The following is a 12,047-nucleotide window of genomic DNA, read 5'->3' as shown; positions in this document are numbered from 1 at the left end:
CCGTGGAGTGCAATGCCCAGAGAAGCTGTACAGGCTGGAGCTGGAGAATTGTTCAGAATCTCTCCCAACTCTACTGTGCAGCCCGGACCAACTTGATGCTGCCTTTCCCTCCCTGCCTTTGCCACTACCTCTGCCGCGAGCAGTTCAGATTCCTCTATGCCGTGGCTGAGATCAGCAATTCGTTTTTTTTTTTAAGAACAATGTAAGCCCTATTGTGACCCTCTTATTCCTTACCTTCCTCATGGTATTTTTTTTGTTTCTCCGCAGATCGCAAATGGATTGGTGCAGACAACAGGATGGCCAGCTGTTGTCGCTTGCGTAGGGAACTGGCTTGGAAAAGGGAAGTAGGTATCGTGTTTTATTGATTCTGCAAAAAAGCAGCACCACCCGTGGGGGTGGGAGGCCGGCGGGATGGTAATGGTTGATGACACGAGATGTTTTTTCTGTCTTTTGATCAAGTGAGCTGATTTTTTAAGCAAGAATTATTCTTGTTCTCTTAACCTGAGGAGACGGGAAGTGAAAATATCTTCAGTGGAGAGCTTGATAACCCTTTCTGTGGCTGTTGATTTCCAAAGAACACTTTTTTTTATTCATTCTCTTCTGGCCGTCGCTGGCAAGGCCGGCATTTATTGCCCACCCTAGTTACCCTCAGAAGGTGGCGATGAGCTGCCACCTTAGTAGCAGTTTGATGTAACTGGCCACTTCAGAGGGCAATTAAGTCAACCACGTTGGTGTGGGACAGGAGTCACATATAGGCCAGGCTGGGTAAGGAGGGCAGGCTTCCCTCCCTAAAGGGTATTAATGAACCAGTTGGGTTTCTACGACAATCCTTTTAGGGTCATTTTTACTGATACCAGCACTGTATTTCCAGATTTTAAAAAAAAAACTGAATTCAAACTCTCAAACAGCCATGGTGGGATTTGAACTCCCATTCTCTGGATTATTAGTCCAGTAATGTAACGACTACACTACCATACCCCTGTGATATATATGTTGGCCAATCATTTGTTTTGTACAGGGAGAGAAGTGAGGGGTCAACAGTTGCTACTTAAGTTATGCCGCACGCAGCTCAAAAGAGGCGATTTCAACATCTGAGTGTTCACGTTGATTAATCTGTTGCAATTTTATTTGCCCAAAGAACGCTGTAAATTAATGACTGCCCTGGCACCATCTCTGATACAAAGTGCTTGTTCACAGCTCCCTCACTGATGTTAAATCCCGCTCGAACATCTCTCATAATACTTGTACATCTGGCAAAACCCAGCTGTGACGCATGGTTTGAGAAGTATGGAGATGAGCACTCCTCTGAAATGTGAACCTTGCTTCAAAATTAGACCTGCGTTCAACACGTGAGGGGGGGTGGGGAGAGAGGGGAAAGAGTTGGGGACGATGGACTTCAGTTATGTGGAGACGTTAGACAGCAGAGAAGGTTAAGAGGAGATTTAATAGAGATGCTCAAAATTATGAAGGGATTTGATAGAGTAAATAAGGGGACATTGTTTCCACTGGCAGGAAAGTCGGTAACCAGAGGGGAGATGAGAATTTTTTTTTATATACAGCATATTATGATCCGGAATGCACTGCCTGAAAGGGTGACTGAAGCAGATTCAATAATAACTTTCAAAAGGGAACTGGATAAATACTTGAAAAAAGGAAAAATTTGCAGGGCTATGGGGGAAAGAGCAGGTGGGACGAATTGGATAGTTTCCCCCCCCCCCCCCCCCACCCCGAGAGCCAGCACAGGCATGGTGGGCTGAATGGCCTCCTTCTGTACTGTAAGATTCTGTGAACAGAGGAGGAAGGAGAGTCCAAACATTAATTTTCACTTCCTCGCTGTGAGATACTACAGTGTGTAATCATTTTTAAAAATAAAAATTGCAACTCTGCAAGAAAAATTATTTAAAGATTGAATTTCATATAATGTGGAATCCACTTCTTTCTGCAGCCCCCCCCCCCCCCCCCCCCCCCAAAAGTCCAGTGGGTAAATGCACCATGTGGTGAATGGAGTCAAACAGCCCAGGATTGTCCCAGGTTTGATATCTAGTCTCTTGTGTGATAGCTGATTTCAGTAGGTTGGGAGTACTGCAATTGGCTTCAATGTCACTTGACTAGGGAGGGAAGAAATCAGGCAAGTTTTCCTGCTGTCGATAGGTGACAAATGATCTTTCGAAGAGAGGGCACATGCGGTTCATCATAAAGATGGGAATGGGTTCAGACCCCACAACACCATACACCCCCCTCCCCCCCCCCCCCCCCCCCCCCCCAAAATCCCCTGCCAAAGAAACCATTCTACCTGTGTGACCCTAGACAGTGACTGTCAGGAGGCAGGGATCTGGAGCCCTGGCTGATCTGTCTGCTACCTCGGGGACCAAAGTTGCACAGAGACCAATTATACGACCCTCGCTGGGTGGAGATTAGCTAACTCAGCAGTTACTGAATCTAGCACCAACCTAGCCTGTAGGACCGAGTAATCCACTGCGCAATGAGAGCCCCAAATTCTCACTGTTTGAGGAAAGTCCTCTTATTTTGTGTTGAGGTTTTCCTCCACTAACCATATACAAAGTGTTTCCTCCCACACCCGCTCCCCAATAGGGCAGACAATTTGCTCCCAGACTTCTGCCATTCTCCCTTGAGTTTCCTCACTGGAATATTAATGACTGGCTCATAGGAACAGGAGTAGGCCATACAGCCCCTTGAGTCTGTTCCATCATTCAATTAGATCATGGCTGATCTGTATCTTAACTTCATTTACCTGGCTTGGTTCTGTAACTCTTAACACCTTTGCCTAAATCTATCCATCTCACGACAGCTTTTTGGGGGAAGAGAGTTCCAGACTCCCCCTAACCCGCTGTGGGGAAGTTCTGGCCTCTGTTTAGTAGCTTTCCCCCAATGAAACAATGAGCCCGGGAGAGCCTTATGCAGGAAATTGTGCTCACAAGCATGTACTTTGAATACGGCTGATGTTTGAGAAATTTTATTGCATGTCTTGAGTCGAGTAGATTCTGGGCAGATCCGTGCTGTGATCAGAGGCTTGAGACAACTTCAACTCTCCATCCTTTCCCTTAATAAACCCATTCTCCTGACCTTTGGAAAGAGATTAATGCCACTTTTCCACAATGTTTAATTTGACAGGAGAGGTTTCATCATGGGAATCTGGAACTCGCACACGTCAGTCGGTAACATCCTGGGTTCCTTGATTGCTGGGCTGTTTGTGTCATCTGCCTGGGGTTTATCGTTCATAGTGCCTGGGGCCATCATCGCAGTAATGGGAATAGTCTGCTTCTTATTTCTAGTGGAATGTAAGTGTCTTTTTTTATATATACCTGTGTTTTACCAGGAAATGTCTGCCTGCTTCGTGTGGCATACAGGGTTAACAGCAGTGTTCCGGGCAAATGATACAATCGAACAGAAAATTTGGGTGCATTTTTGTCAAACTATTAATAACGTTGGGTGGAGCAGCACTTTTGCAGTGTTGGTGACTTGCTACAGGATGGCTGAGAGTTCGGACCTAGAGCCTCCTTTCCCCACCCCCACACCAGCTTGCCGAGTTGCCCACCACAACAGTGAGGGGGTTACTGTTTGGAGGGCAGTCCCTCATGTGATGAGGACAAGTAATCATCATGGTGTCCTTGTGCTCCTCTTACTGGATGGTTTTGGAATGGTCTTGATGGACAGTTGAGGTGCTGATCTCTTTCCTGGAACTGGGCGGGGGGGAGAAATAATAGGATTCACCCTCTCTCTCCAAACCACCCTTCCAGCAAACTGGAGGAATAAAAAGAAAAAAAAAATGGCAATCTGAAATTGAAAAAACACAGCAGATCCATCAACACCTGAAAGGACAGACTGATTTTTTTTGGTGTAGATCCTTCATCTGTTAATGGGACCTCCCCTTAATAGGCCTGTTCAGGTAGCACCTGAGGCAGCTTCAACATGTTGGTGTTTCAACTTGAGGTACAGGGAAATGGGAGTGAGCTGGGATTGAGAGTTGGATTTGTAGTGAGCTGAGAATGGGAGTGAGCTGGCACCCACAGACTCGCTCTGTAGAATTGCACTTCCCAAATTCTCTATTCTGGTCCTAGAAGATAATCAGATCCATCTTGGTTGAGCCCAACCTTCTTGGCTACTCTATTCTTTATGCGCTTTTGGTGTGGACTGGTCTTGGAGTCTTGCTGGTCTCGGTGTTGAGCTTTTTTGTGTCTACTCTTGGGAAAGCTAACACCAGATATTTTGCAATTCCAACTGTCTGCTCCATGTGGGAATTGTTGATATTTTCTATGACTTCCCTTCTTTGTACTGTCTTAACTTGTTTTGACAATAGTGGTGGAGGGAAGATGTGGTGGGGCCACATCTCCCATTGGCGACCCTGATGGCAGTTATGTGAGGGAGCAGTGAATGACAATCTTATCTGTCTGGATGAGCTGATATGTTTGAGCACCACAGCTGGAAAGAAAACTTGTATGGATTGGCCGACTTAAATTCTATGAAGGGCTGCAGGCCTGATAAGACTGTCTAACAGAACAGGTGGGTTGGGGGCGGGTGGGAGTTGAAAATAGTTGTTTTTTTGGGTTGCGACCACAAAATTCTCGGACTCTACATTCCCAGTGGGAAGCCTATACTTTTACACGCACGTTAAACCCGGAAGTGGAGCCAGGTTGTGGTCGAGACCCAAAAAACAACTATTTTCAACTCTCCCAAACTGACCTGTTGGGGGTTAAAATTACCCCCTTAGTGTTTCTAAATTAACAAATACAAAACTCTTTTTCTCCCCTTTTCTCCACAGATCCTGAAGATGTGGGCTGCAGCCCCCCCAAACACCATGTAAGCAGATCGACCACTTTTGTGTTATTGAAATAGACTTGGGACCACTGCTCCAAACCCAGCCTGTTGCACTAGTCTTCCAGTGCTGACTCCAGCCCAGTCATTCAGTTCTGCTGCACCCTGGTTCTTTCTGTCTCCCTCTGGTAGAGGGGATATGTGTTCCAACAAAAATGGGGAACCCGCTTTAAGATTGGGGGCTTATTTGGGTGAAAGGAAGATGTTCTGTCCCATTCTTATCCTAATATTTCAGCAGAATCCAACTGGTCTAAATTTATTTGGAAGGTTTGCCTTTATCAGGGTTGTGCTGCTACCGAATATGTTCATCGCACAGACTAAAGTTCAACCCTTCCCTTCCCTATTTGAGAGGTTTTCTAGCTTGGGGTTAGAAAGGGTCTGAGAAAAGTGTTCATGATGATGGTGTTTCATTAATTCCCTTCATCCACACTCTCTCGAGGTGGAATGTCTCAATTGATGCCCTGGGAAAAGGAGGGGAGAAGATTGGGAACAATGACTATGGAGATGCAGAGAAATGACTGCAGCTCAGGAACTGATTGAGAAATTTAGTGTTGTAGTACTTTTCCACCAAAGGGCTGAATTACCCACCTCCACCTGTCCTGGCAGCCCGTTACTAAAGAAGCCTCGGCACCGACTGAGGCTCAAGGGACTAAAAGGACAGGAGAAAAGGTTTTTCTTTTCTCCCCACTTTGGCTGGGCTTTCAAATACCGATGGGTAAAACTCTGTGCCTTTGCCGGTATTACAGGACCAGCTGGAGCAAGAGCCATTGTTACAACATGAGAGCACGGAGGAGATTTTGACCAACCCCAACCGCTTTGCAGAGAATGAGGGCAGCATCAGTCCCACTGTCCAGACCGAGCAGCCTTCTGCAATTAGCTTCTTGGGAGCACTCAAAATACCCGTGAGTACCAAGGACCCTGGTCAGTCTACACATGCTTTATTTACATAATCGCATTCTGTGTATAAGTGATGGTCCTTGTGCCCTCTGACTGAAAGTTGAAAAGTTAGTATACAATTTATTGATGATTCATTTCTTTTTGTGCTAAATAAAATTTGAATTAAGCAATATGAAGAACACAACAGAGTGAAAATTTAGTGCTTAAAAACATTTGAATTATCAGATAATTTGAATTAAACAACTCTACATTTTGGATTAATTCAATTTACTTTAGGCTTTTGCATTTGTCTCGGCTGCTTGTAGGCTGTTGTCTATGTGCATTAAGGGGTTAGAAACTGGGACCAGCTAAATGTACTTTTATAACTCATTCACAAATGGTCTAAAATCCTAAAGCATTAAGGATACCTTAGCATTGTACTTAAATGGGTGGCAGGAGAAAGGGCAAAGGGAGGCATAAGGCGCCTTCAAATTAAGTCTCTAAGTTGCACAGTAATGGAGCCTTCTTTTCCTGTTTGTGCAGGGAGTGGTCGAGTTTTCGCTATGTTTACTCTTTGCCAAGCTTGTCAGCTACACGTTCCTATTCTGGTTGCCTCTCTACATTTCGTCTGTTGGTGAGTAGCACATGGTGTTCTGTTTTTTAAACAAAAAACACTCCATTTACACACACTTCTTCCTATTGAATTCTAATCCAAAGTGCTTACCCACAGCATAGATACATATAACGATAGTCTAGCAATTTCACCATAGGATAGGGCAAGTGATTCGGCACAGCAGAAGAGTCAGAATTGAGAGGGTAAGCAGGGAATTTCCCATTGACCGGAGGAAGGATTCCCCACCCACAGAGATAGATGTAGCGGAGCCTTGCTGAATTCAAGTGGTTACAAGCCGACCCCAAGTGTAATCCTGATCTTTAGTAAAGAGCTAAGATCCTTTACTGTTAGTAGAATTTGATTTTAATAGATGTCTCTAACTCAAAACTGCATACATACTCACGTGAATGGTAACCTATTCCAATAATCCCATCCGACAGTTTCAGTATCATTGTAGCTGGGAAGTAGAGTGTTAACATTTGGTGAGTTGACATTTTATTGGCCAGTCATGTGCCTCCTGGGAGAGGCTTAATCGAGCAAGGCACGATCACAGTCATGAACCAGGTCAAACCACATGGAGAGCTAGTTCAGTGGGAATAGGAATTAGAAACTAGCCTTAGGACTTTTTTCAAAAAAAAATTGCATTACAAGGAGCAAGTACCAAATCATTGCATGTTCATGAAACCTCTTGCCTTACTGTCAACTTCAGTGTTTTTGTTGATGTTGCCTGGCCTTTGCCCTGCATATTACACAGAAATTACAACATGGAAACAGACTGTGGGGCTGATTCGGACTGTGTTGGTGTTTACCCTCCACACAAGCAGTAGTCTGAACCCCATGTGCCTACTCTGTTCCTGTTTCCTTCAACCACCTACCTAACCAGTTCTTAAATGTTGATATGGTCTCTGCTTCATTCGCTAATATTGCATTCCACAGCCTCACAATTCTCTACATAAATACAGTTCTCCTGTGCTCTGTCTTAAATCTCTTGTAAATATCTAGGTCTCCTTGTTCTAGGCCCTTCAACCGGTGTCTGTTTCTATCAACACCATCTTCCCATCCCTTCATAATTTGAAACACTTCTATCAAATTGCCCCATAATCTCCCCCGTTCTGGAAGCAGCTGAGATGGGAAATTCCGTGAGAGGATCGCAGGGACTAGCCCAGTTCCCGCCTCTACCTTGTGCTTCAACACACTGCATAGGTACCCAACGTGTATTGAAAACATGGTAGCAAGCCCAGCAATAAGAGACTTTCATTTCCATAGCACCTTTCAGGACGTCACAAAGCTCTTTTACAGCCAATGAAGTACTTTTGAAGTGTATTCACTAATGTAATGTAGGAAATGCGGCATCATTTTGCGCACAGCAAGGACCCACAAATGTCAATGAGCTAATGACCAGATAATCTGTCTGTGATCTAGTTGAGGAATAAATGCTGGCCAGGACACCAGGCAGAACTCCCCTGCACTTCTTCAAAATGGTGCCATCTTTCACGTCCAACTAAGAGGGCAGACGGGGCCTGGGTTTAACGCCTCATCCGAAAAACAGCACCTCTGACTGTGCAGCACTCCCTCAGTACTGCACTGGAGTGTCAGCCTAGATTATGAGCTCAAGTCTCTGGACTGGGACTTTGAACCCACAACCTTCTGACTCAGAGGAGAGAGTGCTACCACTGAGCCACAGCTAACACTTCCACTAGATATTAATGTCATTATTCCAATGCTTCTGTTGGGCTTATTGAGGCTTTTTACAAATGGATTTAACAAGTTTATCTAATTATTTTCTCTGTTTCAGCTCATTTGAATCCCAAAAATGCTGGCGATATCTCAACACTATTTGACGTTGGTGGCATTCTCGGTATGTTTATGTTGAGTAGACTTGTGTAGATTTTGAGAACGTGCTGGCCCTTGATGCGACATTATAAGCAGGACCTCAAAGGTAGTAATCTCTAGATTACTCCTGGTGCAAGGCAAGGAATGTGGTAATGGGACAAGTAAAGAAATAAAAGATGGGTCTAGAGGAGCTGTTAATGGCAACATCAGAACCATTACCAGCAGCTGCTGACCAAAAAAATGGAAGCAGTGGTTATGATCTGAAGTTGAGTCTGGGAGGTGCCTAAACGAAAGATGAGTTGCTGTTCCTCTATCTTCGTTGAAACAGCGTAGGAGGCAGAGAACAGAGGTCAGAGTGGGACGGAGAATTAAAATGGCAAGCGACCGGAAGGTCAGGGCCATGCTTGCGGACTGAATGGAGGTGTTCAAGCAAAGCGATCACCCAATCTGCGTTTGTTCTCCCCGATGTAGAGGAGACCACATTGTGAGCAGCGAATACTGTATACTAAATTGAAAAGTACAAGTAAATCACTTTCATCTGGAAGGAGTGTTTGGGACCCTGGACGGTAGGAAGGGAGAAGGTGAAAGGATAGGTATTGAATCTCCTGCGCTCTCGCAGGAAGTGGAGCGGATGTTGGGGGTGATGGACAAGTGGATGCTGCGGAGGGAAAGGTCCCTTCAGAATGCTGAAAGGAGGGAAAGATGTGTTTGGTTGTGGCATCACGCTGGAGATGGTGGGGGATGATCCGTTGAATGTAGAGGCTGGTGGGGTGGAAGGTGAGGACAAGGGGGACCCTTATCAAGCTTCTGGGAGGGAGGGGAAGGGGTGAGGGCAGAAGTGCGGGAAATGGGATGGACACTATCAAGGGCCCTGTCCATCACAGTGGAGTCGAATCCTCGGTTGAGGAAAAATGAAGACATAATGGAAGCGCTGGTGTGGAAGGTGGCATTGTCAGAACAGATGTGAAGGAGAAACTGGGAGAATGGAATAGAACCCTTACAGGAAGTGGGGTGGGAGGAAGTGTAATCAAGGTAGCTGTGGGAGTCTGTCTACTTATAGTAGATATTGGTGGACATGGACATTGATGGACTAAAAATGCCTATTTCAGGATAATCGTCCTTTTCCTCACTTTACACGCACAGAGTGTTAGTTGCAAATTTATCTGTATATTTTCCCAAAGTCATCATGGATTTACATGAGCCTATTATTTTTTTTCATTTATTCTTAGTTTTTTTTTCCCCTTCCTTTCCCATAAGGTGTGACTTGTGCTGAGGTTTAGTTTCCACATCTGTTGACAGCCCTCTGGCACCTTGCCCCCATGTGCCAGGGTTGATGGCTCCTGCAATTAGCTGATCTCAGCTGGGCAGTGGTAGGAGTGCTACGTTTGGCTTCAGCGCCCCTGTGCTGGAAAGGGCACGGAATTGGGTGATGGCAGGTGAGACCAGGTCAGGCTCAGTCGAAAAGCCTGCTAACCTCACTGACACCCATAGACTGGTCACTTGAGTTAGGTGTTGGAGGGCTGATGGTACCAGTGGTACTGAACGCAGCAACAGTCAGAGAAAAAGAAAGATGCACTGTACGGAGCATCGTTGTGCTGTGCTCTACCTACAATGGAAAGCTCATGTTTGTGTGCAACTGGTAGAGAGTACTGTAGGTTGTAATTGCTGATTTGATGGCCTAGAATTGGATCATAAAGTCTTCACCTCTTGTTAATGTTATCTATGATCCTCGACTCCCAGGAAACTAAATGTTGAGAAGTGCAAATTGTACAAGGTCATTTGGAAGGAACAAGTTTGTTGGGTTGAACAGCCTTTTCTTATTCCGTGCCTTGTGTTGAGCTGCAATCAGGTGGAGTTTGGTGATTGTACGTTGCTAATTGTGCTTAGCTCTTAATCACTGAGGGGCAGTGGGATCCACTTTATTCCGTGTCAGTCAGTGCTCGATAAGCAAATACACTGATAACTGAGCTTGGCTCTGGCTGGTAACTGGTGAAAGCACGTTGTCCATGTAACTAAGTCGGCAGTGTGACTGCCCAGGACACCTCGGTGATGTTTTTGAAGGTGTTTGGCCTAGAGTGTTAGTGCTTTTATTCAGTTCCTCGGTACAAAGCTAACTAGGAAGAAGCTTCACTAACAAATTCACAGGACAGCAGTGACTTTTTTTAAGGTGAGGAAATGCCTGTTTAGAACCAAAACCAGCCTCTCTGCTAAATGGAGCAGTTTTTGACTAAGTTAATCCTTTTTTAAACAATTCTAATACAGCCAGCATCTCACAATGAAGAGCACTGTGTCTTTAAACTCTGGTTGCATTATCCATTGAGTGATGGTATAATTAACGTGAAGAGAAGCTACAACACAGAAACCAGCCATTCGGCTCAACCTGTCCATGGTGACATTTACCCTCCACATGAACACACAGTCCTAATCATATTTACCTGCCCTGTTCCTCTCTTCCTTCATCCCCTTTGTTTCATCCACCTATCTAATCTTGAGTGTTGACATAGTTTCTGCCTCAACCACTAACCCTGAAAGTGAATTTCACAGCCCTACAACTCTTGTGTGTGAAGAAGTTTCTCTTGCTTTCTGTTCTAAATCTTACATTTAATCTTGTATCTATGGCCCTTCATTCTTGACCCTTCAACTACTGGAAACAGTCCTTTTCATAATTTTAAACACTTGTACCATATCGCCCAGTGATCTGCATTGTTCTAACAAAATGCCCTAATTTTTCAAGTCTGCCTTCAGCTGTAGCAACCTGAGGTGCTGCCTCTAATGTATGAACCTAAATCCCTCTGCTCTTCCACAGCATTGAGCCTACTTCCATTGAGTATCATTACTGCTGTGGGCTTTTACTTTTTTGGCCAGTCTGACATGTGGGACAGTGTCAAAAGCCTTGCTAAAGTCCATGTACACTACATCAAGGCAAGGGCGTACACAATAAATGGGAGGATACTGAGGTGTAGAGGAACAAAGGGGCCTTGGAGTGCATGTCCACAGATCCCTGAAGGTAGCAGGACAGGTAGATAAGGTGGTTAAAAAGGCATACGGGATACTTTCCTTTATTAGCCGAAGCATAGAATATAAGAGCAGGGAGGTTATGCCCGAACTGTGTAAAACATTGGTTAGGCCACAGCTTGAGTACTATGTACAGTCACCACATTACAGGAAATATGTGATTGCACTAAATAGAGTAGAGGAGATTTATGAGGATGTTGCCAGGACTGGAGAATTTTAGCTATGAGGGTTGGGGTTGTTTTCTTCGGAACAAAGGCTGAGGGGAGATTTAATTGAGGTGTATAAAATTATGACTGGACTAGAGAGTGGATAGGGAGGACCGATTTCCCTTAGCAGAGGGGTCAGTGACCATGAGATATAGATTTAAAGTAATTGGTAGGGTTAGAGGGGAGCTAAGGAGAATTTTTTTCACCCAGAGGGTGGTTGGGGTCGAGAACTCACTGCCTGAAATGGTGGTAGAGGCAGAAACCCTGAACTCATTTAAAAAGTACTTGGATGTGCACTTGATTTAGAACAGAAAGCAAGAGAAACTTCTTCACACGCAAGAGTTGTGGGGCTACGGACCAAGTGCTGAAAAGTAGGATTAAGTTGGATAGCTCTTCTTCGGCCAGCATGGACATGGGCCGAATGGCCTCCTTCTGTGCTGTAATTTTCTATAATTTACTGATATTGAATTCCATCTGCTGCTTTTAGGCCATTCTCCCAACTTATTATCCCTTTCCAGCTTCCTTTGGTCTTCTAAAGAATTAACTATACCTCCTAGTTTGGTATTGTCTGCAAATGTTGACACCACTCAGTGTAGGCCTACTTCTGATTTATTGATGTACACCGTGAACAGAAATGGCCCCAGAACTGAAGCCTGTGGGACACCACTACC

General features: G+C 44.9%; 1 protein-coding gene across 1 annotated transcript in view; it reads left to right on the top strand.

Moving 5' to 3' along the window:
• Nucleotides 1-12,047, top strand: part of slc37a2 (solute carrier family 37 member 2) — a 64,808-nt gene that overhangs the window by 39,862 nt on the left and 12,899 nt on the right. Inside the window, exons 6-11 of the mRNA XM_067971061.1 lie at nt 268-344; nt 3,133-3,299; nt 4,781-4,818; nt 5,580-5,735; nt 6,253-6,343; nt 8,118-8,180. Of these exons, the coding sequence (XP_067827162.1) occupies nt 268-344; nt 3,133-3,299; nt 4,781-4,818; nt 5,580-5,735; nt 6,253-6,343; nt 8,118-8,180 (592 nt within the window). The remainder of the gene's footprint in view (nt 1-267; nt 345-3,132; nt 3,300-4,780; nt 4,819-5,579; nt 5,736-6,252; nt 6,344-8,117; nt 8,181-12,047) is intronic.

Source organism: Heptranchias perlo, chromosome 33, assembly GCF_035084215.1.
Source record: "Heptranchias perlo isolate sHepPer1 chromosome 33, sHepPer1.hap1, whole genome shotgun sequence".
Lineage (NCBI taxonomy): Eukaryota > Metazoa > Chordata > Chondrichthyes > Hexanchiformes > Hexanchidae > Heptranchias > Heptranchias perlo.
Note: the sequence above shows the minus strand (reverse complement) of the source record. Positions and strands in the feature narration are given on the sequence as shown.